The sequence below is a fragment of the Rattus norvegicus genome, chromosome 9 (assembly GCF_021556685.1).
Source record: "Rattus norvegicus strain SHRSP/BbbUtx chromosome 9, alternate assembly SHRSP_T2T, whole genome shotgun sequence".
NCBI classification, from domain to species: domain Eukaryota; kingdom Metazoa; phylum Chordata; class Mammalia; order Rodentia; family Muridae; genus Rattus; species Rattus norvegicus.
The window spans coordinates 108,650,134-108,676,010 of record NC_141542.1 but is presented as its reverse complement, the minus strand read 5'-3'; the positions used below and the strand labels follow the sequence as shown (position 1 = coordinate 108,676,010).

The 25,877-nt window shown below is 49.9% G+C and overlaps 2 protein-coding genes and 1 long non-coding RNA gene across 8 annotated transcripts in view; 1 reads left to right on the top strand and 2 right to left on the bottom strand.

Moving 5' to 3' along the window:
* Aqp12a (aquaporin 12A) overlaps positions 1-24,300 on the bottom strand; it is a 44,236-nt gene extending 19,936 nt beyond the window's left edge. The window contains exon 1 of the mRNA XM_087567132.1: positions 24,211-24,300. The gene's annotated coding sequence lies outside the window, so the exon portion shown is untranslated. The remainder of the gene's footprint in view (positions 1-24,210) is intronic.
* Positions 479-24,350, bottom strand: Gpr35 (G protein-coupled receptor 35). 6 transcript variants are annotated; one of them, XM_087567125.1, is made up of 3 exons: positions 7,083-7,507; positions 6,451-6,587; positions 1,457-3,841 (listed from the first exon to the last, which is right to left on the bottom strand). In XM_087567125.1, the coding sequence occupies exons 1-3, from the start codon at positions 7,095-7,097 to the stop codon at positions 2,911-2,913; spliced, it is 1,083 nt and encodes a 360-aa protein (XP_087423251.1). In that variant the 5' UTR covers positions 7,098-7,507; the 3' UTR covers positions 1,457-2,910.
* On the top strand, positions 23,632-25,877 carry LOC148003855 (uncharacterized). Its single transcript, XR_015629754.1, has 3 exons — positions 23,632-23,953; positions 24,444-24,720; positions 25,611-25,877. It is a non-coding gene; the product is annotated as an uncharacterized LOC148003855 (long non-coding RNA).

Sequence of the window (25,877 nt, the reverse complement as noted above, 5' to 3'; positions counted from 1 at the left end):
ACATAGTAAAGCCTTTTCTGTGTTAGCTTTCCATACTAGCCCTCAAATCGCTCTGTCCATCCCTGTATTCCCTCCGGCACCCCCATTCATCCATAACTGTCCCTTCTATTTCTCTTTCCTAATGGATCCATCTAGTCCCTCATCCTCTGTGGTTCTACAGATTATAGCTTGGTTATCATCGACTTTACAGCTAATGTTTACACTTAAAGAAATACAAAGACAAATTTGTCGTTCTAGGTCTGGGCCACATCACTCAGGATAACTTTTTCTAGTTCCATCAATTTACCCGTGAATTCCATGATGCACCTTTTGTTTTGTTTTTGTTTGTTGTTTTGTTTTTTGAGATAGGATTTCTACATGTAGCCCTGGCTGTCCTGGAACTCAATCTGTAGACCAGGCTGGCCTCAAACTCACCGATGAGCCTGCCTCAGCCTCTCTAAGTGCTGGAATTAAAGGTGTGCACCACCACACCAGGCCATAATGATGCCCCTTTTTAAACGGGTGGGCAATATTCCTCCGTGTAGAAGTACACTTTCTTTATCCATTCTTCTGTTGAGGGACATCTAGGTTGTTTCCAGTTTCTGGCTATTATGAACAGAGCCCACATTGCTTACTCATTAAAGAAACAGGACTGCCTACAGGCCAGTCTTACAGAAGAATTTTCCCAATCGTGGCTGGTTCCCTTTTTTCAGAGGACTCTAGCTTGTGTCAAGTTGACGAAACAAAACAAAACTAGCCGGTACACAGAGTAGGCTTTGAGGAAGTTATTTATATAGCACAAACTTCTCACGAATGCTTTGCCAAATGCAGTCTTTAACAAGTCACAGGTTACCTCCAGATGTCCTGGAGTTTTCCAGCACCTACTCCAGTGCCTCTGACACTCGTTCTAATTGGCCTTGGCCAACAGCGGTATGGGGTTCAGCCTTCCTCTTTGCCAACAGGTTTTTCTAGTGCACTATTTATTTTGACATTTGTTTTTTTTTCCTCTGGGGTATATGTTGGGGCCAGAGAACAACTTGTGCTATATGGTTCTCTCCTCCCACCATGTTGGTTCCAGGGACTGAGCTTAGGTTGTCAGGCTCGGTCGCTGGCACCTTTGCCAGATGAGCCATTTAACTTTCTCATATTTTTAGGATGCTAATTTTGCATATTTTGTGTAAAGACTCCTTCATTTTCCACCCCAGGTCTTCTGCATCATCTGAACAGATGGCCAAGCCTAGCCCACGGGGACATGGGATTTTTCCTCTAAAGCTGAGGTTACCTGAGGAAGGTAGTGTGCCATGTGCATCAAGGCAGGGTGCTCTGCTGGTACCATGGACGGGGAACCCACTACAGCACACTAGGGAGCATTGCGGGGGCCCTTCCCCCTCCTGATGCTTTGTTTCTCTCAGTCAAGCTACTTAGGTGTCTGTTGTCTAGAGGCATAAGACTCAGAAAAGAATCATAGGCACACACGTGTGTATTATATATTTTGATATCATATAGATACATCATCCCTTCCAAGGTGAAGGTTCGGGTAATATTGCAAAAGAGAGAGTGGAGGGAATGTGAGAACTGGAGGAGAGTGGGTGGGGCCTAGGATGCTGATCAGCTGTGAGCAGGAATGCTGCTGCTGCTGCGATCCTCTGAACACCCTCAGGCGAACCAAGAAACAAGCGAACCACTACTGTGGTAAGCCAGGTGATGATCGTGAAGCTGTTAGCAATCTCTGACAGGGAGATGAGGGTCAGCAGGCCTAGGGTTGCAGCCACGGCTCCCTCACACCTTAGCCATGGGGATTGGTAATCTAGTGGTGCAGTTTGGGGATTGTCACCTATGCTGAGTGGGGCTTCTCAGTAACGGAGCACCCAAAGAGCCACCATGCTTTTGTCAGCAATACCAGTAAACCGGTTTGCCAATTTATACTTGGATGGAATCCTTTCTTTGGTGTCTGGAAGATGAGCAGACTTTTGGTTTTATAGAATAGGTCATACAAAAAAAAGGGGGGGGGAGTCAGTTAGGCAGTAGGCCTTGGATAAAGGGGTGGAGAATGGGGAGGGACAGCCCTCTCCTCTGAGCTGGAGGGGCTCTGGCTCTGGGTATGGCTGCAGCATTTGGGCCAAGACCAAAATCAAAGCACAGAGGGAGAAGCCCAGGGCTACCACACCTCCAAATGCGCTCTGGCTTTGGGCTGGCTTTGGGGCTGATACTTTACTCCTAAACCCCTTGCCACCTGGGGCCACATCCTTAGAGAGTGCAGGTACCAAACCAAATATCCAGCTTCCTCACTACAAACTCCAGTAGACCCCTCCCACAGCCACTGGCCTCAGTGACCAACAGGCCCACCACAGAATGGAAATACTGAAAGTGGCTCAGGACAGCAACAGGGGTGTTACTGCTGAGCGTGACTTTGTGAGCGCTGGGTCTCCAGAGCTGTATCAACACTGACAGTCATGGGCCTTAGGGGACAGCCTTCCAGATCACAGCCGCTGCCCTTCTGCTTAACCCTACATGTGGTGTGAAGTTTAGAGGTAGGAAAAGGAAACAGCCATTAGAGGGTCCTCTGGGAAGATGTCTCCTGGCTCTCTGAGCTGTATGTCCCTTATTTGCCTCTCATCACTTGCATCTGGATGACAGAGGACCTTGCCAGGACCAACTCCAGGGGAGAGCTAAACTCGGTGGCTAGCTATTAAGGCCACATTCTGGTGCCCAGGGGTTCTCGATCTGGGGTGGCAGGTATGTGGTCTCAGTCCAGGGTCCCTCAAGTCGGACATTAGAATCCTGTGGTCCTTTCAGAGGGGCAGATACAGCTTCTCCAGACCAACTGGGTCTCCTAGAGTGCTCAAACCGCACAGCGGGTTCAGGCTGATTTGGAGTCTCCTTGCTCATATATCACAGGTTCCTCTGGCTCATGGCACATGTTCACTTCTTCTAGGTGAGGCTCAGGCTCTGAGTATCTTGGCTCTTGTGGGGTGTGCTAGAGGCTGTGGCCGGCAAGGACGCATCCTGGAACTCTTTGGCCATGTAGTAGTAACAGATGGCATCCAGGCAGCAGTTGATGTCTGAGAGCTTGGCTGTGATTGTCAGGGCACGGCTGAAGATGTTTCGGGCAGCGCAGGTGTGGAGGTTCAGGGAGACCTGCACTGTCAGGATCAAATGCAGGGGCAGGAAGCAGATGATAAACACGGCCAAGTTGGCCCAGACCATGCGGGTGGCCTTCTGAGTGGCCTCCACCTGCCCCACGTCAGTGGCTGGCCTTCGGGCCAACGCAGTCACAACCTGCAAAGAGCAGAAGACCACTATGGCCAGCGGCAGGTAGAATCCCAGCAGCGAGAAGGCAGTGGTGCTGAAGTTGTACCGATTTTGGCTGCTGAAGCAGAAGCCACCCTCCTGTATCCCCAGGCGCCAGCGCAGTACCAGGGAGGTGACCACTATCACCCAGAGGGCCACACACACTGCTCCAGCCTGCCGTGGGGACCGCAGCTCACGGGCACGCAGGGGATGCCGCACTGCCACATAGCGGTCCACAGCAATGGCGGTGACCAAGCTTATGCTCATGTACCTGTTGACCAGGTAGATGCCCTGTGAGAGCTGGCAGATGGGTGTGTCCGAAGTACTGTATTTCAGGGAGTACAGCACGAATGGCAAGGAGCAGAGCAGGCAGACGTCAGCCACAGCCAGGTTGGTCATATAGACTCGGGTCTCCGTCCACTGGTGCATGCGATAGCAGAATACCCAGAGTGCCAGGCCATTGAGCAGCAGGCCCAGCACCAGCAGCAAGACCAAGTAGATGGTGAAGACGTGGTTGACTGCAGCAGGCCACAGGAGGATGCTACAATTTGTATTGTTCATGGTCCTAGGGCTGCAGGAGGGTCAGGAAGTCAGTGAGGGTAGGTGGAGGGAGGAGCCCCAGAGTAAGGCCCTGCTCCTGTCCCAAGGCCTGCCCACCTCAGTGTAGGAATTCTGGAGCAGGCCAGCGCCACACACTTGAAACTCCCCATCACAAGGAAAATCTCGAAGTTGCCCTCAGGACCTAACCTCTGCTCACTAGACAATAGAGAGATCAAAGCCTCCAGAGTTGCTGGGAAGACCCAATGTTGCAGTGACCACTCCAAAGCTAGAGACAAAACAACCCCTCCCATCTCCTTAGTCCAACTCCTAGGACCAGCCTGTTGCCGAGGAGACGGGGGTAGTAGGAATGTCCACAGGCACTGTCCAAGATAGAGCTCAAGTCCTAGGCAGAGACAAAGGCTCACCAGCCTCACCCAGCAGGCAGCTCTAAGCAGGGAGGCCTCAGAGGCAGCTCCTCCTGTTGGCCTAAGGATCCCAAGGCTGGGCCTTGTAGCTTTCTGCCCCCAACCTGACTGTAAGAAGACACCTACATTTGACTGACAGATATAGTCAGCACTCATTCTGCCCGGTCGAGAAGACTACAGAGGGTAACAGCTCAAGATAGTCTCTGGAAAGCTGTGGAGACTTCTGAAGCACCACCACTAGGCCCACATCATCCTAAGGGCCTATCCCAGGCTCATGTCTGAGTTCTGGCTTCTCAAAGGTCCTGTCCCTCCAGGACCTGGGTGTACTCAGAGGCTCCTGTCCCTGCCACTGTCAGGAATGTCTCCAAAACTACCCCCCATCCCCTGTCCACTCTCTACAGTGAGGCCCAGGAGGGTTACTGAGCTCATCAAACCCCAGCCAGGTGGGCCTGGGCAGTGGTCTGACAGGTGGCATGGCAATCAGACACCCTCACTCACCCTACTCCCGGGCTGGCCTTGGCTACCCCACCAGAGGGGTGCTGGTGTGACTCCACCACTGAGAGGGAGCTAACCCAAGAAACTGCCAGCAAGGGCTGAGCCCAGGCACACCGGACGCCTGGTCTGCCCCTTTGTTCCTTGTTGGGTACCAGGACCAGGAAGGGTTGCAGGATTGGGTAAGTCATAGGTCTAGGGTTTACTACAGGGGCTTCCTGCAGGGGAAGATAACAGAGGAGAAGAGCTGCGTTCACCAGGGAGAATGAGGCCCAAGCAAGCTGTCTGCCTTGGAAACATTGGAAACATGGAAGGCACACTTTCCTTCCCCACACAGGAAATGGACAAGCACCCACCCCAGTGATTGCAAACAGTGAGGAGAAGGCATGCCAAGGTTCATTTCCTCCTTGGTCCCCAGGGCACTTACAAGCCTACAGCCCATTAGGGAAGCAAAGCGCGGATTCCCGCTGAGATGAATATTCTGCTATCATATTTTTATGTCTAGATTCCATATCTACCAGATCGATTAGACTGGCCTATTTGGTAGCAATCTTGGTTTCATGAACCATGGTTTGTTTTTTGTTTTTGTTTTTCCTTTCATACGACCCAGATTCTTGAGGCTCCTGGGGTATCCTGAGCCAGGCTGAATTCCAAGGAGCTCCTCAGAGGCCCCGGCTTGGACTGCTCCTTTCTGCCTGCCCTTCACTCGCTGATACACTCCCCCCAGAAGCAGCCTGTGGGGCCGCCAACAGAACAGGTCCCCTGGAATTTGTTCAGTATCCCATAGGAGCATCTAGGAGTCGGGCAGAATGGGTCGTGGGATGCCTAAGGGAATGAGCCCCATGCTGCTAGCATCGTTGCTCACACCTGAGGCCCCCCGCACCTGAAAACTTAGCACTACTCACATAGTCTTACTCCTGCCTCTGGGCTTCTAGGGGGCGCGGCCTGGCTTCTCGGCCACCTGAAGCCTGTATAAGTGAGTGGCAAAACCTGTCTGCTTAAGAGACAACACAGAAGTCTAAGGAAGAAGGATTCAAACATCCCAAGAGGTCAAGGTGCACAGACAGCTTGGAAGGAAACATCCTACTCAGGGAACCCTGGCCCTTCAGGGCACTTCCCCACAAAGTTCAGGATTTCAAGTCCCAGAGCCCAGCTACAGCCAGCATGTCCTGGCCTTGACTCAGTACAGCACAGGGACGGTAGCCAGGTCACTCCCATCGCCTCAGAGTTTCACATGGGTTGCCCTCAACAGGCGCAGCCATCCGTCACATAGCCAGTGCAGGGATGCTCACCGTTCAGGTTGGAGAAGCTGCCAGTGGTTGCTGGGCTAGGGAAATGGTGCTTTTAGGCTAGTAACTTCCTACCTGGTATGAAATATGGGGCTGACACGGGGAGGGGGGCTAGATGTGCACGGTGCAGGCCCTTTACCTTTGCGGGCAAGATGGAGCTCCCTTGTGGATAGAGGAAACAGATGCCTGTTCCGTGGATTCAGCGCTGACCACCCAGCAAAGAAGTCTGCAGAAAGCCTGAGCCCATCCCTCAGTCACCCGGATGCCTGGACAGAGGCCCACAGATCCCTGAGCACCTCTCTGCTTTCTGCTTATGATCAGGCCTGGGGCCCCACCCACTGCCTGGGACGTGAGGGCAAGAATAAGGCATCCTCAGTGGGATACTGCATAGGCTCTGAAACCACAGACCCCTACGGGAACGCCCTAGGTCCTACCTCAGGCGTGCAGGCCGGAAACCTGCTGCTCCTCCTCTCAAAGGCGCAAACAGTTGTTTTCTTTTCCAGCTTTCAAGTGCAAGCCACCACTTGCACAGAGTAGAGTCTGAAGTCTCTGATGTGGTCGGCACCAAGGCCTAGAAACACCCTGAGTCACTTTGTACTAGCTGCTTATGTCACTCCCACCTCCCCTCAACCCCTAAGGAGAATTGTGCACTGATCCTGAGCAAGTGCTCTGACAGCTCCCCCAGAAAGTGTACCCTGAGGACCTAAGTCCCCTGCCCAGTCCCAACTGCTCAAGCATACCCGTTCGTTCGCCACAGCTCAGCTCAACGTCACCTACGTGCCATAGCCCTCATCTCTACTTTCATCTGGCAGACCCCAACTCAGGCCCACTCATCTGACCAACTCCGATCTACGTCATCCGACACACCCCACCTCTACCCCACATCTGACAGATGCTCTAGCCTTACCTCAGACCCCAGCCCATTTCCACTTCATTAGCTCCATCTCAGCCCGGCTTTACTCCTCTGACAATGGACCCCCACCACAGCCCATCCCCACCCTCACCTCACCTTATGGACCCCAGCTCCATCTCATCTGACAGATGTGCCCCCCCCCCCCAGCCTTACCCAGTCCGACCTCATTCAGCTAATAGCCTCCAGCCTGGCATCAGCAAGTGATAAATCTCCTGGAGATCTGGCCCATGTGGAAGCCCCAACTACATCATGTCATATACCTGTTCTCCCTGGGGCTGAAGATGGCCAGCCAGGGCTGTCCTGTCCGCCTTAAGGCAGCTTGTAAGTGGAGTAGGCTGTCTGTGGGGCTTACTGACGAAAGCAACAGGGAGGTGTCTGCTCCCCTCCCCCACCGCCTGCACAGCTTTCCTCAGCCCTAAGGCTGTGTTGAATGGAGGGGATTTCTGGAAGGGAAGCTGGTACCTGCTACCTCTGCGGACACCTCTGCTACCTTACAGAGAAGCAGCAAACGAAGCCTTTGCTCTGGAAACAACGTGAAACCTCCAACCAGGCAGCCCAGCCCCACCCTCGGAAGCTTCCTCTTCTGTGGCTCATTTCACTCTTAGCGGGACAGGGCAGGCCCCGCAGCATCTGTGTCACATAATGGCACCCTATACCCTGCTCCCAGGCCGGAGGCAGCAATGTTCCCCCTCTGCCATGCTCATGAAGATGTGTTTGACAGTCCTGTGCCACATTCCTACCTGACAGATGACTTGGTCAACATGTGTGGGTAGGACTGAGGCAGGCCTGTCTCAGCCAGCCCACAGACAAATCTATACAGGCCACTCCTGACCTAAGGGCCAAACCCACTGCCTCAGAAGCCTTTCCAGGGCTCATTGTCTTAGATCAGAATATTCTCTTATGCCTGTGGGCCTTGATGGGCATTCTTTGCCTCAAATATCCTCACTCAGAGCCCAGGGATCTTTCCCTGGGCCACAGGTCCCCCTTCTTGCAGATTACCTTCCCAGCCCAGCCACCCTTTCCCCATATGAGCACCATAGCATCTGACCATTAATAATAGTCTTCCTGTCTTCAAAGACACCGAGGAGCTAAGGAGAGCTTCATTTCCACCCTTCCCCCTTTTCTTTTCACAGGTAGAAACATACCCCGAGAAGGAAGTTATTGGCTAGAGCATCACAGTTGGTGGCAGGTTTGGGACCAACACCCTAGTCCCCTGTATCTCCGGCTGAGCTCCCTGCCTACAGGAAGCCCTAGTTTGGCCTCAGCCTCTCTCTTCCACTGTTGTCACAGGCGTGGCCTATGCTGATGCCCATCTTTCCAGACCTCAGTACCTGTGGATACACAGCATGCCGTGGGGAAGCCCACCTGCACTCATGGTGCTTCCAGAAGTGTCTCCTACCTGGGTACTGGACTGGGTTTCCATCCTTACTATCTCCCTACCTCAACCTCTGGCCCCAGGATCTGCCCTGTGGGTGAGGAGAAGATGCTGCTGGGTAGAGGCATGGTCCCCTACTATCATGTGGACTGGCTCACAGGGCAGGGCATCGCCCCAGGAGTTTCTTCCCTCTGGCTAGGTAGCTGGGGTGGTAACGAGCAACCTCAAGACCTCTCTCCCTCTCCACTGGGCTTCTCCCCAACAGTAGCCTAGTGACCTAGAGGGCTGTGTATTCCAGGAAGGCACTCAACACGTGGAGATCAAGCTGAGCTCTGAGCCACCATCTTCTCTTGCACAGGGCACAAGCTGCCCACAATGCTGTCTCCACACCCCACCAAGCCTCCACTTGTACTCCGGGCTCTGAAGGGGACTCGAGGCACTGCTACCCACGCTGTCCCACGGGGCTGCCTAGCCCTTTTCCCAGAGGACAGGGACCTGGGTGTTCCTGGTCAGGTTTCAGGGTCCATGTCAAATCTATGCTCTCCCTGTTGGACAGCCTCAGACCCATATCTACAGGCTTCTGCGGAAGGCCACCTGCTGCCTCTTGCCTCTAGCAGCCTCAGTTTCCAGGTAGCGCGCTCTCCCTGAGGCCTGCTTGCCCCAGCCCTGCAGGCCTCACCTTCTCCTATGCTGAACCTGCTAAACCCACACCAGGCCCTGTCCGTCTCCCCTCCCTGCCCCTCCCCTCCCCTCCCCTCCCCTCCCCCTCCCTCTCCCCCTCCCCCTCCAGCACCATCTTTGCCGCCATGCTTCCTGCCATGATAATGTACAGTAAGCAAGTAAAGCAGTGAAAACTGTAAGCAAGCCCCCCCCCCCAACTAAACGCTTTCTTTTATAAGTTTTGCCATGGTCATGGTGGTGTCTCTTCACAGCGAAAGGACACTAAGACAGGTGCTCAGGCCTGCGGTGGCCAGCAGCGAGCAGTGCGCGCCCTTTGAGGATTCAGGGGACTGTAGCCACCTCCAGTGCCCATGTGAGGTTGGATGGAGCCTCGAGTTCCATACACCTCCCTAGGGTGACCTAATGCCTAAGGCAAAATGAACATTAAGGGTGACCCTGCCCTTTTCTGAACTGCTGACACTAACCTACACAGGTAGCTTTGCATTTGTCTTATTAAGACAACCCCTAAAGCACTGGTTTTGTTTTTCTTGAAGTCTGTTTGTTTCAGGGCCTCTTAAGTGCTATGCTCCAGGTAGTGGCCATGTGACCACACACCGATCACCCAGCCCCAGGAGACAAGATCAGAAGGCAGCGTCCTCTGTGTCCCGACCATGGCTGTGCAAGGCAGGGCTGGCAGAGGGGATGTGACCTAGGTCTCAGCTCCATCCTGGCACTCTCAGTTCTTCACAGAACCAGGTCTTGAAGAAACAGCTTCCTGGGAACACCCCTCCCCAACCAGCTGCCTCAAAGCCCGCCAAGACATGACCCTGCTTCTAATGTCATTTTGCGGATGGGTTCGTGGACTAGAGTTCACAGGGGAGTCGGTAACAGCTGGAGGTGTGAGCCTCTCTCAGCCATTGGCCCTGCACGGACCCACACCTCTCTCTCTCTCTCTCTCTCTCTCTCTCTCTCTCTCTCTCTCTCTCTCTCTCTCTCTCTCTCTCTCTCTCTCTCTCTCTCTCTCTCTTGTTTCCCATTTGGCTCGCACTCCGGGGTCCTTCCCACACCAGTCCTTAGCCTGTCAAGACTACTTCCCTTCACTCCACAAGTCCCGGCCCCACCTCAAAGGATAACAAGGTGCCCAAAATGGTGACACCGTTGGGCTCCACTTGAACTGAAGTCTCTCCCCATCTCAGGATCTCAAGCTTTCCAGCTCCTCAATGAAATCCCACCTGGAAGTCACCACCCCCCACCCCCACCCCAACCCACCCCACCCTCACCCCACACCCCACCCCATCCCCAACCCCCTCACCCCACACCCCTCCCCACACTCATTCCCCACCTCCACCCCCACCCCCACATTCAACCTGGTATCTTTTTCAGGAAGCGGCCATGAGACACCCTGGACACACCCTTACTCCATCCACCTTCTCCCACCTTGGACCCAGCAGCCCTTCTTCAGGGCCCAGCATCCATGATCCCTCTAATCTCAGCTTTCTACTTTCTCTCCGGCTCTCCATGGGGACTGCTGGACATTTCCCATGCCACGATTTCCTCCTGGGTGTTTTTGACCACCTGTTGCTGTCCTCCTCTTTGAGCTTGTGCCTTTGTCTCCTCTACAAGGTGAGCCTGACAAGGTACAGTTAAGTACCAGGCCAGGGCTCTCACCTCCAACCCCAGAACCTGGGGAAAACCACTGTCCTGGTCCATGGCTCTGTAGGCCTTGTCCAGCAGCTGTATGCCAAGGCCCAGACTTTTGTCTAGGAGCTAATTCTTACAAAACTCTCATCTGAGCAATAGGCAAGCAGTGTCTCATGGATGTCACAGGATCTGGGACTCTCCTGAAAGTCCCTGGTAGAGTAAGGCTACAGGGAGTGGGGTCTTCATTACGCAGACTTGACAGAGGTGGCTCTGTGGGGATGAGTGACTGGGACACTGTTATCTCTGCCCACCCCAACTTTTCTGCGTATTTGAAAATTTCCATATGTTTGCAAAAATAAAGAAATGACCCCACATCTAACTTGGAGATGTCTGTGGAGAGCAAAGTCCATCAGTTCTTTAGACAGACAAATCAGTCAGGCAGTTGAGGGAGATGGTGCCACACGGCTAGTAACTTTGTTGTAGGGTCCCTTCACTCTGAAACTTGTCTCATATAGCCCCTTGATGTCTGCACCCCAACTCTCTTGGCCTTCTTGAATAAATAAGGCCCCTCAGGCTCCTCCAACTTTCTGTTATGACAGCAAGAACTTCTACCCTGAAAGTGATTTGTGTTGTGAGTCACTGGGGAGACCTAAAGTGTGAGGAGACCTAAAGGATCGATTAGGCAGCCATTTTCTGTATCCTCTCTTAAACAAAAAATTGTCCTACGGCCTCTGAGATTTATCTATGCAATCACGCAGGGCTACGACAGAGCCGGTAGTCTGAAGACAAAGGTGTGAGCGTGGAACTAAGAGAGCAGGCCTGGCTAGGCCTAGATTCGCTCCCCACTCAGGTGCCTGTCATGCCCCCACAAACCAGCTTGTATTTTCTACTCAGACTGATTTAAAATGATCATTTCAACAAAAATGTGGCAAAGGCAAAAAGAAGAAGTCAACTTAGTTTCAGGAAAAGCACTGAGGTTAAGCTCTTTGTAGTTGGTCATATCTGAGATCCGGGAAGCCTACGGCCTCTGGTGAAGTCACTGACTCTCTGACTATGCCCAGGCTTCCTGGAAATGAAGGCTTATCCTTCCACTCAGAGGTACTCACTCTCCCTTGGACAGCTCCAACTTTGCTGCTTCTTGGCTGCCTGTGCTAGGAGCTGCTAAAAGCTCCTTCCGGGCTCTGTTCCCAGAAGCTGAACCTCTCTGTCCACCTGTAACTAGTTAAGCGTATTCCCGGCATAATTACTGCAGCCCTGTTTGGTGCGAATGACCTTGCCCTCATCATCTCTCGTCTTCCCGGCCTCTCTTCTGTCTCAGACAGCACAGAGATCTGATGCCCAGGTTCATTCCTTCAGTGGGCAACTCTGGCCTCTGCCTATGCTAGCTCTATGGTCCTCTGCCGGTGAAATTTCCATAGGTCATAGTTGAGAGCTCTGATGGGAAGAAGCTACAATAGGATGCTCAAGAGACTTGGTGAAAACCCAAAGAATCCTCAAATATTGAATAGGACCCTGAGAGAGCCCTGAAGGAAAACTAAAGGAGTTATTGAGGGAGATTTACAAGAGCTTTGAGGGGAATGACATGAAAGACTTCTGGGGACATCTGAAAGAGTCCTGAAGAGATTCTGAGGGAATCTGAGGAGAGCCTGAAGTAATCCTGAGGGTTCTAGGGGAGCCTGAGGAGACCTTGAGGGGACACCGATAAGGTCTGAGGGATCCTGAAGCAGTTCTAAGAGGGGTCTATGGACTTCCTGAGAGGGCCCAGAGAAGAGCTGTCAGAGTTCTAAGTCCTAAAGAGCTCTGTATTGCGAGGTGGTGCTGAGTGGTGGCAGTAACGGCCACTGTCCTTCCTGCCCCACTCATCCCTCTTCTGTAGGAGGCCAGCACCCACCTCCAGCAGCCAATGTGTCCTGAGAGACATACGGGTATAATCCTTCCTTCTAGGAAACTTGTGTCCACAGATGGTTTAGGTCAACAGACACCCCAAAGACTACAGAAGAATCATTATCCTCTGAGAGAATCTGCCTTGCCCAGAGATCACAGCAGGAGGATCCTGCAGACTGAGGGAAGGGGGAAGCTCACTGACATCCAGTCTCACACCCTGGTGGTTCACTCACCTCAGGCAATGCTCTTCTACTCCAGGCTGGCCTTCCCCAAGTGCTGCTCAGTTTTAGTGCTGCCAGACACCTCTGTGGAACCCCCTCTGACGCAGTGGAATGGGACCGTGGTTGCTGCCCACATGACAGTTTCTGCCTCATTAGAGCCTCTTTGCCCTTTATTGCCCTCAAATTGCCTCCCTCACTCTTGGCCCTCCTTCCCCTTTCTTGACTAGAAGGCTGGCTTCTGGCCTCATGCCAGGCCCACTACTGGAAGATGCTGTCTCCCTTCATAGCCCTCTAGTCACCAACTGTCTTTCCCAGCCTCAAGATGATTTCAAGAACGCTATACCTTTCTAGCAGAGTCTTCTCCACACAATCCACCTCTAATCTGAGGGCCCCTCTAGCTACCCACCCTCCTAATACGGAGCCTTGACAGGCTTCTTGAAAAAAAAAAAAAAAAAGCTCACAGGTCCTGACCTATGCCAGAGACCTCAGACTAAAGAAATCTTCTGGGACAAAAATGTCAGCTCATGCCAGCCAGTAGTGGAACATGCCTTTAATCCCAGCACTTGGGAGATAGAGGCAGGATCTCTGTGAGATCGAGGCCAGCCTGATCTACAGAGCTAGTTCTAGGACAACCAGGACTATACAGAGAAACACTTTCTCAAAAAAAAAAAAAAAAGCCAGCTCACGAGAGTTGTGTGAAGTGAATATCTTACTCTATCTCTCCCCTCAGACACCAGCCTTCTGCTTGCATAAGGTAGCATGTCTTGGGAGGGCCGGGAGTTGGCTTAATTGGTGCCTTAGACACACGAAGGCAGCCTTCTTGAGAAACACGGGACTGAGGGTTCTCACAGCTACTCCAGGGCCACCAGCCCTCTGAGCCACTTCCTCCAAGGTTGAGCAAGATGTGGCTGATGATAGACACACATGTGCGTGAACTGTTAGAGATATGAAAAAGTTATCCAGCCTGATCAAGGGAAGACAGGCACAAATGCAGCTCTCTACAGCACTGTGACCCCTCTCCATCAAACGGGTACATGTCCAAAAGTCGTGTTGATCTGAGTGACTTCCTCTGGCATGACTCATTGATCCCTAAGATGTTAGATGTCAGGCAAAACGAGAACTGTGATAATTATCTGACCCGATAACCTCATATCTAGGAATCTACCCCAGACAGTGAGAAAATGATGAGCGAATGCTTCAGGGTCAGCAATGCAGTGCAGACCTACAGAGTGGTCATAGCCTCACACTTGAGTCTGCAAGGCTGGCAGCATGGAGCACTGCAGAGCTGTAAGAGGCAAGAGGGTATTCTGTGTCTAAAATCTATTTTTAAGTTGGGCGGTGGTGGTGCACACACACCTTTAATTTCAGCACTTAGGAGCCAGAGGCAGGAGGATCTCTGAGTTCAAAACCAACCTGGTCAACACAGTTCCAGGACAGCCAGGGCTACGCAGAGAAACCCTGTCTTGAAAAACAAAACGAAACAAAACAACAACAACAACCAAGTCTTTCTAAGTGTGTGCGTGTGCGTGCATGTGTGTGTGTGTGTGTGTGTGTGTGTGTGAGATGGTGGGGTTGAGGGAGTATACTAGAACATTATGGCCCTCTTTTTGCCTTTTATTTTTATACAGGATCTTACTAACTTTCCCAGGCTGGTTCTGAACTCACTTTGTATCCCACTCAGACCTTGAACTTGTGATCTGGTATCAGCCTCTAGGTTGAATCTGGGAAAACATGTCTTTGCTACCAGACCCGGATAGTTTATAATCTTTTAATTTTTATTCTTTTTCTTCTTAATTTTTAAAGGACACAATGTCACCGTAAAACCGAGGCCAGTGTGCTGGCTAGTCTTATGTCAGCCTGACACAAACTACACTTATCAGAAAGGAGTGAACCTCAATTGAGAAAACGCTCCATCAGATCTGGCTGTAAGGCATTTTTTAAATTAGTAGTTGATGGGGGAAGACCACAGTCAATTGTGGGTGGTGCCATTCCTGGGTCCTGGGTTCTATAGGAAAGCAGGCTGAGCTAGTTAGGGGAAGCCAGCCAGTGAGCAGCGCCCTCTGTGGCGTCGGCCTCCACCCCTGCCTCCTGCTTCCTGCCCTGTTTGCTGTTTGATGATGAATAGCGACTTTGAGGCAGAGCAGAGCCTTTCCTCCCCAACTTGCTCTTTGGCCATGATTATTTTGTCACAGCAATAGAAACCCTGACAGTGGGCTGGAGAGGTGGCTCAGCGGTAAGAGCTCTGACTGCTTTTCCAGAGGTCCTGAGTTCAATTCCCAGCAACCACACGGTGGTTCACAAGCATCTGTAATGGGGTCTGATGCCCTCTTCTGGTGTGTCTGAAGACAGCGACAGTGTACTCACACACATCCTGACAGCTAGCCTAAACTCAGGATCCTTTGCCTCAGTGTGATGAAATTACAGGTGTAAGACACCACGCCCAGATACTTTATATCTGTTTGTATGGAGCCAGTAGCTTTTGAAGTTTGTTTGTTTGCTTGCTTGGCTTTATTTCTTTTTGAGACTGGGTCTGACTAGGTAGCTCTGGCTGCCCTGGAATTCTCTATGTGAACCTGGAACCCATAGATCCACTCACATCTTCAGGACTGCTAGGATTAAAGGTGTGTATTACCACACTTGGCCTTACAGGAAAAAAAAAAAAGGAACTTTAAAATATCCTTAACAGTGAGAGTAAAATAAGGCTCGTTGACTTGTAATAGGAATAGACAGAATAACCCTTCCACTCTTCCAAGTGATTATGAAGCCCGGTCAGTTCAGCCTGCTTGCAAAAAGAATGACCCCCAAAACCGTTGCTTTTAATAATCATTTCCAAATATTTTAAAATAATGTTTTGTGTATATATCAATATATTCCTCAATCTGTAAAACATCACCCGAATCTGCACTAGTTTCAGTGCGTGGCCCTGTCACTGAGCACTCTGTGTCTGAGAAGGAGAGAATTGAGCGGCTGAGTATCTGCTGAGTAGATGAGGTGAGGTAGACATTGTATAGATCTGAGTGTGAATGGAGAGTGCCTGTTTATACTTCTCCTGTCTTACACACAATCAAGATAGTTCTTAGTTCAGACAACACACAGGCTTACGGGTGTAGAATGAAGCTTCAGGCTACCCTCAACTGTATACAAAGACCTCCTCAGCGTCTGAACATCTAGTCTCTCACGGCCGCTGCACACTGTGGGACAGCTATACAACATGGCCGTTGGGTTTCCTCAGAGCCAGAAGAGGAGGAGGTATCCTTGACAGAGACGGGGGTCTTCACCTAAATCCAGAAATGGCAGTGTGTTGTATGATCTGCTGTGAGAGTGTAAGTCCTGTCCACCATTAACAGCAGGGGTGTCGGGAGGCAGGGGGACTGCTGGCCACATGATGCTCACCGGTAGTTGCATCACAGAAAGAGCGGGCCACTCTTCCTACAACATGGTGTTGCCAGGAATCAAGTAACACCAGCGTCTGCTTGGGCATTTAGACCTGCCTGAAAGTTGTTGGGAGACTGGTGGGCAAGAAGCAGTGACACTAAGGCATGCAAGTAGGCAGGATCAGCCGTCAGGGGAAGTTCAGGGCAAGAGACAAACAAAAGAAATAGTTACAAGCTAAGTGGCAGATAGTGGGGCAAGGAAGATATCCTCGATGAAGAGACTTAGGAGACCCATCAGTAGTGTAACCTGTGTGGACTCTCTGGTCTCCACTGAGTTGCTGCATCAAGATGGGTGGCCAGGATGCCAATCATAACTAAGCCTGTGTCACATGTCACAAGGGTCAGGCAGAGTCAGAGAAGAAGGAAGAAACTGCCACTTCCTCATTGCCATTGGTCCTGATGACACAAAGCAAGTACCAGGTATATAAGGATGTTGCTAGTCTCCCTGCTAAGGGACCTGACAGGAGGCCCTTGCCTTTGGACTGACCTGGGAGAGGAAGAGAAAGACTGAGTATTACAGCAAAGGAGGGGAAGAGGCCACTACGAGGAGTGAGCTGGGAGAGGGCTGATTCCAAGTGTGCACAGCCTGCCTGGTAGAGACAGCAGTTCACTGCTGCAGCCCCTTCTGGGGTACATGCATGGAGGTGTCTTTCCTCGGAGGACCTGCTGCCCTAGCCTCACGGTCGTTATGGGTCAACCTTGAAAGATCACACAGAGGACTCTGACCTGCAGCCAACACCTCTGGTCCTGGCTCAATTATGGAAACTGCCCTTTTAAATTTAAGATGGGAATCGATCCCTGCCCATTGGTTCTTTCTTCTCTGCTACAACCCAGCCAGGGGCAGCAGTAGTGATGAGGCTCCCATATTTTTAAAAGACCCTTTCATTTCTCATTCTGGGCTTTGTGTTGGTGAAGTGATTAAAATAATGTGAGCTGGTAGGTGGAAGACACAGCAGTGATATTGGTCATCACAGGCATGGGTATGGGGGACGTTGTGGGTTCCCCATATAAAACAGTTAATGTTGTCTATGCTGGTCAGTCAGCACTTGGTGGGCAGAGACAGATGGATTTCTAAGTTCGAGGCCAGCCTGGTAAACAGAGTGAGTTACGGGACAGCCTGAGCTACCCACAGAAACCCTGTGTCAAAAAGCAAAAACAAATAAAACTCTCCCAAACATTGTCTATCAATTTGACATGACCTAGAACTCCCAGGGAGCAGAAGCCTCCTCAGGACTCTGGCTGGGTGGCTCTTTTGGGTGCCTGCTTTTGTACTGATAGCCCCGAATGCATCTGCACAGTGGGGAAGAATCATGGCCTAGAAAAGCCAGACATTAGCCTGAGTCCTAAAGGGAGTGAGATGGGGCAGAAATACACAGCCAGCCCAGGCTTCCTGACAGAGCAAGGAATGACACAGACAGTGGTGCATACAAGGTTATGCAAGCCACGGAGAAGTCCAGGTAGCTGGGGGCTGATGGGAAGTAGAGGAGGAAAACAAGTCTCTAGTGTCCAGAGACAAGTCATCAGAACAAAACTTATCCTAAAGGTGTTTAGCTAAGGGGCAGTGTCTCAGTTAGGGTTTTACTGCTGTGAACAGACACCATGACCAATGCAACTTTTATAAGGACAACATTTAATCAGGGCTGGCTTACAGGTTCAGAGGTTCAGTCCATCATCATCAAGGTGGGAACATGGCAGCATCCAGGCAGGCATGGTGCAGGAGGAGCTGAGGGTTCTACATCTTCATCTGAAGGCTGCTAGCAGCATACTGACTTCCAGGCAGCTAGGATGAGGGTCTTAAAGCCCACACCCACAGTGACACACCTACTCCAACAGGGCCACACCTACTAATAGTGCCACTCCCTGGGCTGAGCATATACAAACCATCATGGGCAGACACTGCAAAGAGCTATTGAAAATGGGTTTTGTTTTGCTTTGGGTTTTTGGAAACAAGATCTTGAAGTAAAATAGAAAGACAGGGGAAAGTACAGACGTGAAAAGGAGCCCCTCAGCCCGGAGTCTGGTTGAGGCTTCTCATCAGCTGAAATCAAGAATTCTAACATACGCTTGCCTAGCAAGCGCAAGGCCCTGGGTTCGGTCCCCAGCTCTGAAAAAAAGAAAAAAGAAAAAAAAATTCTAACATAGTGAGTTATCTTCAGAGCATTCCTCCCCTCCCCCAAACCCCCAACACCTAGGACTTCCTAGGAATGCCACCAGAAGTCCTCTTTCCAGTGAAAGGACATGTCCTGATGCCCTTGTGCAACTCTAGTGGCTCCAGCTTATATTTCACCATCTTGTAATCCATGCAAGGCGCCTTTTGATCAACTATATTATCTCATTTATTGAAAACTAGGAAAGAAGACAAGGAGCCACTCAGCAACCACCAGAACAGTATGTCTGGCTAAGGCTAGGACATTTACAGTTATGGCTTTCTCTTGAGTGTGCTCTATCCTTTCTGAATCTCTTGTCCTCTTCACCATGCTAAAACTGTCCACACTCATGCTCTCTGGCGTCTTCTCTCCCGTAGTCCATCTATTTTTAGGAAGCTCCACTACTAGATACTGGCTTGGCCTAAAGTTCTTTTGTGCACCATGAGTTTGCTTTTCTCTGAGTTTACTCCTTGAACTCCTTAGGCTGCTGCAGGTGACAGACAGACCTCTCTGTCTCCATCCCAGCTGCTTCTGACGGCTCCACTCCCTAGCCCAGGTGACCTGGAACTCACAAGATAGCCCAGGACTGCCTTGAACTCATGACAACCCTCCTACCTTAGCCTTCCAGGTCCTAGAACTACAGGCGTGTAATTCACCATGCCAGGCTCTGTTAAGAATGGCTCATCGGTTAAGAGCACTGACTGCCCCTCCAGAGATCCTGAGTTCAAATCCCAGCAACCACATGGTGGCTCACAACCATCTGTAATGAGATCTGATGCCCTCTTCTGGTGTGTCTGAAGGCAGCTACAGTGTACTTATATAGAATAAATAAATAAATCTTAAAAAAAAAAGAATGTTAATTCCATGGCAGATCTATATTGTAAAGACATGGAGGTGTCTATGGAGATAGCACGGGGAGATAGTGCGGAGAAAGAGTCCTTCCTTAGTATGTGAGAAGCTCTAGGTTCAACTTCCAACACAGCAAACCAACCAAACAATCCCCACCTGCCTAGAGTTAACCACAGAACCACTTCTCTGAGGACAGGCTGGGCTGCCATTAGGCCAGCACAGCTGCTTTGAGCCCTTCATGGTTGCTCTGAGGAAACACCACTGTAACCATGGCTTCTGCTCTGGGGGACTTGCTCCAATCCCAACCACTTCAGCAGCCTGTAATTACTCTAGGTGACTATACTTTAGCCATAAAGACCTTGGTTGGTGTCCCGGTGACTGCACATCTTTCCCCTAGAGGAATTCAGGAGAACTTCCTTCCTTGTTTGCTCCTGACTGGCACACATTCAAGGCTTATGACTGGTATGTATGTAGGGTGGTGATGGTGGACGTGCAGGCTGTAAGATAAACAGAACACACCTCCTTTCTGGCTAGAATATACAGCACTGTTTCTGCTTTCTGGGGTCAGTCCTGGAGACTTCTCTTCCATTTGCCAACCCTTGGTGTTACAATATGAAGCCACAATAAAGGTTTTCCCAAATGGCCTCTTGCCTACTTATGGTAGAGGAGGCTGGGCTGGTTGTACAAAAAGCAGACAAAAGCTCATCTTCCCTCTCAGGTCTCTTTCCTCAACTCCCTCAGCACTGGACTGATTGCAGCACGTGCCCACTGAAGCATTAGTCCTCAAGGCTCCCAGGTCACTGGTCCTCAGTGCACGCCTGGCAGAAACTACCTTGCTTCTCCTGCAGTGGCCTCCAGCAAAGTTAATATGGCCTCACTTTGAGGACTTTTTTGATAACTATTTTAGTGACATTCTGGATAATACAAATGAACCTATTTACCCACCAGAGAATCTAGGGCCAGAACTTAAAACGATCTTGGAGGTTCTCTTGAACATTTCCCTGAAACCCTCTGATGTCCATACCACTACAAAGCCACTTCCTCTGTGGCAGCCATGACCCACATGTCACCTGTCTTCTCGAACTGCTCTGACTTTTCCTCTCACACTCCTTGTGAAGCTCCTCTTGGTCCCGGGCCCTTTCCTGGTCATAGCAGATTCTTTCACTCCTGTTGATCCCACCATTACCCTTGCTTCTGACCCCAAACTGCCACCAGCCTGGATGCTGGCTTGAGCTGGGCCACACAGGGGTCTGCCTAACAGGTGTTCTCTGTCCAATGCCTCCACATATGTGACAATCAGTTTGTGTCCAGACGACCTCCTCATCTATCCCTCTCAACACTCCAAATGCTAATTTCCCCTAAAATTTGGTAACTCAAGGTGATCTTGCAACTGCTTCCACCGGATACCTGAGTTTGATTCTTCCATCCTCTTTCCTTACCTCTCTCCTACTTCTAAATAATCATCAATAAATTAACTACGCATGTGATAAATTCTACAATAATCACTGAAAATAAAACAAAAATCTAAGTTAAGCTGATATAGGAGGTAAATGGAATAGAAAACAAGGGAACCCCTAACCAAAATGGGGGGTCAGGAGGTAGATGAGATAAACAAAAAACAAAGATGGTCACTTTCAAACATAAACGTAGCCTCGAACAAACACTCCAATTAAAAGGCAAAGATAAGTGGAGGAGATGGCACACAGGTGAGAACACTTGCCGTGACAGCTGGGTCATCTGGGCTTTGTCCAGGAGCTCATGGAAAAAGTGGGACGCACCGGCACACAGCAGTAGTCCTAGCATTTCAGTGGGAGACAGAAGACGGAGACAAGAATACCCAGAAGCTTACCAAAGGCCAGCAAGCCTGGAGCACACGATGAAGGAACAAGAGGGATCTGCCTCGAAAAGGGTGAAAGAGAGCACTGACTCCTGATGGTTGTCCTCTAACATGTGTGTGCGACATGCTCACCCGCATGCACACACACCCCCCTTAGAAATAAAGTAAAGGGCTGGAGAGATGGCTCAGTGGTTAAGAGCACTGACTGCTCTTCCAGAGGTCCTGAGTTCAATTCCCAGCAACCACATGGTGGCTCACAACCATTTGTAATGGGATCCGATGTATTCTCTTCTGGTGTGTGTCTGAAGACAGATGCAGTGTGCTCATATAAATAAAAATAAATAACTCTTTAAAAGGAGAAAAAAGAAAAAATAAAGTAAAAGCAAAGATTATTAAAGTGAATTTTAAAACCAGGAAGTAATAATATGCTGGCTGTGTGAGACTCACTTTAAATATAAAGAAAAGTTAAGAGTAGGGGTTGGGGATTTAGCTCAGTGGTAGAGCCCTTGCCTAGGAAGCGCAAGGCCCTGGGTTCGGTCCCCAGCTCCGGAAAAAAAAAAAAAGTTAAGAGTAAAAAAAAAAACAATATAAAACAGCAAAGAAGTTGTAAGATTAGAGCTTGAATTGTAAAAAAAAAAAAAAGCTTGCTTGGGTGTATTATGTCAAATAGACTGGCGCTAAGTTAAAGTCTTTCATGGGAACTCAGAACACGTAACCAAAGTTAGTCAGAACATGTTACACTGGAGCACCAGTCCACCCGTCCTGAACGGAATTTATAGGACACCACACCTAGCAACAGAGTGACAAGGACTATCTTCAAATACGTATAGAACATTCTCAAAAGCAGGCAACATGTCAGGCTGTAAGGGAAGTCTTTATAAAATTAAAAGGCTTTAAGTCTGGTACTGTGGCATATGACTCTAATCCCTCATACTCAGGAAGTTGAGGCAAAAAGAGTGCTAGTTCATGGCCAACCTGGGCAACATACAAGAGCTTGTCTCAAAAAACTCAAGCAAAAACATTGACAAGGGACTGGTGAGGTGGTTCAGAGGTTAGGAGCACACACTGTTCATTCAGAGGACCTGAGTTCAGTTCCTATGTTGTGTGGTTCATAACCACCATTACCTCCTGTTCCAGTGGGATCTGATATTCTGGCCTCCATGGGGACCCAAACCCATGCATTCACATGCACATGCATGGGTGCTGGAGCATTCACATGCACATGCATGGGTGCAGGTGCATGCACGTTTGCTATCTCAGTCTCAAACTCTGTCTCAAAAAACCCAAAACAGGTATTTTTACAATTTTAACTTGAAATGCTCCCAAAACACCACCTTTAGAAACAATCCAACGATCAGTGTTGATTGGAAGAACCATAGAAAGCATTTGGAACCGAATGTCAATGAGAGCGGATCTCAGTACTTAGGGAGATGTCAGAGCTGTGCTTTCAGGGCAATTTGTGGTTTATTTCAGGAGCTGAGATTCCACTTTAGGAGGCTGGAAAAACAATAAACTAACCCAAACAAACAGAAGAAAGGAAACATGAAGGAAAAATGATAATTCAATGTTTTAGAACAAAGACATTAGTTTTGTTTCTAAGCTGGAGCCGCAGATACTCCTGAGCTGCTGTGTGAATACTAGGAATTGAACCTGAGTCCTGAGAATGAAGAGTCAGTGTTTTTCACCACTGAGCCACTTCTTCAGCAGAAGGAAGTGGGTTTTAACCTGGGCCTAGCAGTGAAGGCCTGTGACTTCAGCTTGCTGGGGCCTTAAGGAGGAAAGTCGTGAGTTCAAGGCTGCTCTGGCCTGGCCTGTGGCAATTTCAGTGGTAACCTAGACAAGTTAGAGAGACACTGGGGGAGGGGGCTGCTGTTATTCATAAAGGTAAACAAAACTGGCAGTCTTCTGGCTAGATTGCTCAAAGCAAAACAGGAACAAATCACTAATATGAGAACTGAAAGAAAAGCTTTGAGAGACTTCCAACGTCAGGATCAAAACAGGTATTGATAGCTTTAATCAAATATATTTGACTATTTTGACAAAAATAGATGAGTTTATTAAGTCACCCCTTGCCAAAGTTAGTATCAAAAATACAAAGTAGAATAGCTTACATCCATTAAAGTTCTTGAGTTCGTAATTTAAAATATTTCTGTAAAGGAAACGTTCTACCTTGGTAATGTTCCTGGTGAGGTCCACCTGCATTTAAGGATAAAGGTGAACTGAAACTCCTGTCAGAATGCCACAGAGAAACAGACCACAGGGCATCATCCTCTAAGGCAGACCCTGACCTCTCACTGGAACTGCACACAGGTGTTACGACCAGTGTCACACATGAACACAGCCGTGAAAATCATCCCCAAAACCCAGCAATTAAACCAAACAATATGTAAACTGGGGCACACCACCAACCAGTACTCCAGGAGTGGAAGGCTAGTTAGTTTTAACATTATCTGCCAGAGAATTCATCACGTAATAGGAAAAAATGAAATTCATATGATTTATGTAATCCCCTTAGTAAGTACAGAAAATATATTTGACAAAATACCCCGTTTCTGACAGACAGAACTCTTAGTGATCTAGGACTGGAAGAATACTCCCCACACACGATAAAGGACACCCACACAGAACTGACAGGAAACTTCACACGAGGCAGGGAGAGGCTAAAATTTTTCCTCTGTACTCAGGAACATTGTGGCTCTTGCTACAACTATCAAGATGGCACTGGGGGTCCCAGCCAGAGAACGCAAGGCTGGGAGGATGTGATGCTGAAAAGGGGTAAGTTTGAGCTCCTTTTCAGGGCGACATGCAGAAAATGCTCCCAGCCAGCAAGGCCAGCCAGTCTACCCTACCAAAGCAGAAAAACCCTGAGAGCGGCTCCACCCAGGACTTTGGGGTGGGCCCAGAGGCTGCAGTGTGTCTCCGAGGATACGGTGATTCTTCATTAGTTTCAGATGGAGGTCGAGCTGCTTTAAACGTGTGAGTATCAGAGGACAGAAGAGGGAGGCGTGCCTAGGAAGCTCTGTAGGTTAGTAAGGCACGCTTATGGGGGGGCAGATAGAGAAAGGGAGGGAGGGGAGAGGGGATCACAAGAGTGCAATGGCAGGGCATGGGGTCCACTGGCTGAGCTATGAGATCCTCTCCAAGGCTCGACCAGCCCAGCCTACCCTGTTTAGCCTCCTATCCCATGCTGCCCTTCCATGACCACATGTTCAGGGTCAGGACTCCATACTCACCCTAGAGGCTCTGGACCCTGGAGGTTGACTGCGCTCAGGAGGACGGAGGGGTGAGAAAGGTCAGAGAAGGGCAGCCATGATGGGGCAACACACAGCCTCAGGAAGCCTTTCCCCACTGCCCTGGAGCAGGAAGCAGTGCTGGGAAGGGGCTGGGCTAGTAAAGGGGCCAAAGTCTCCTAGGAAGGAGGCATTCTCATACAAACACACCCAACCTGCCCTTCTGGATCGGCCAGGTGCACCTTCATCTCCTCCCTGTCACCAAAGATAGTCTGCTCAGCAGGAGGCACCTTGTGGCTCTGGACACCATGGAAGACAAGTCCTGTTGAGAAGCCTCAGCTCTTCCCAGAAACCTGTAGTTCCCATCAGGGTTGCTCTCTATATTAAATGGCTTATGAACAACAGAGACTCACCTGACACTTCTGGAGGCTTCAAGCCCAAAAGCAAGGTCTTGGAGACCCAGTGGCTGGTTCATGCCTCTTCATCTTGCAGCAGCCTCATATGGTGGGAGAGGTAAGGAGACTCTAAGGTCCCTTCTATAAGGACACTGTATTAGTTACTTTTCTCATTGCTATGACAAAATGCCAGATGTAAAACAACTAATGGAAGGGTGGGTTTATTTTGGTTCATGAGCAGTGATATAGTCCATCACAGCGGGAAGGTAGGTGTACTGGCTGGTTCTGTGTGTCAACTTGACATAAGCTGGAATCATCACAGAGAAAGGAGCGTCAGTTGAGGAAATGCCTTCATGAGAACCAGCTGTAAGGCATTTTCTCAACTAGTGATCAAGTGGGGAGAGCCCAGCCCATTGTGGGTGGTGCCATCACTGGGCTGGTGGTCCTGGGTTCTATAAGAGAGAGGGCTGAGCAAGCCAGGGGAAGCAAGACAGTAAGTAACATCCCTCCATTGCCTCTGCATCAGCTCCTGCTTCCTGACCTGCTTGTTTGAGTTCCAGCCCTGACTTCTTTAGGTGATGAATAGCAATGTGGGAGTGTAAGCTGGATAAAACCTTTCCTCCCCACCTTGCTTTTTGGTCACGATGTTTGTGCAGGGATAGGAACCCTGACTAAGACAAATTGGTATCAGCATAGTGGGATATCCCTGTGACAACCTGTGTTTTGGGGAGGACTGTAGAAGGACTTTGGAATTTTGGGCTAGAAGAGTCATTGGGATGTTATGAGCTCTGTGGGATGTTCTGTAGGAGCTTGGAAGATGATGTTGAGAACAGTGGAACAATGAAGACCTGGCTTGTGACATTTCAGAGCAGAAAAATTAAAGACTCTTATCAGGGCCGTTGCTCTTTTGATCGTGAAGATTCTGTGGTTTTGCTTAGCTGGCACTGAAGAATCAGCTGTGATGAATGAGATACCAGAACTTCTAAAGCGAAACCTTTGCATTACCAGGACTGTTGATGCTGGTCAACTGGAGCTAAGAAATTAGTGGTGGGGCTGGAGAGATGGCTCAGCGGTTAAGAGCACCCGACTACTCTTCCAGAGGTCCTGAGTTCAATTCCCAGCAACCACATGGTGGCTCACAACCATCTGTAAAGAGATCCGATGCCCTCTTCTGGTGTGTCTGAAGATAGCTACAGTGTACTTACATATAATAAAATGAATAAATCTTAAAAAAAAAAAAGAAATTAGTGGTGATTAAGAGACCAGCATCATTGA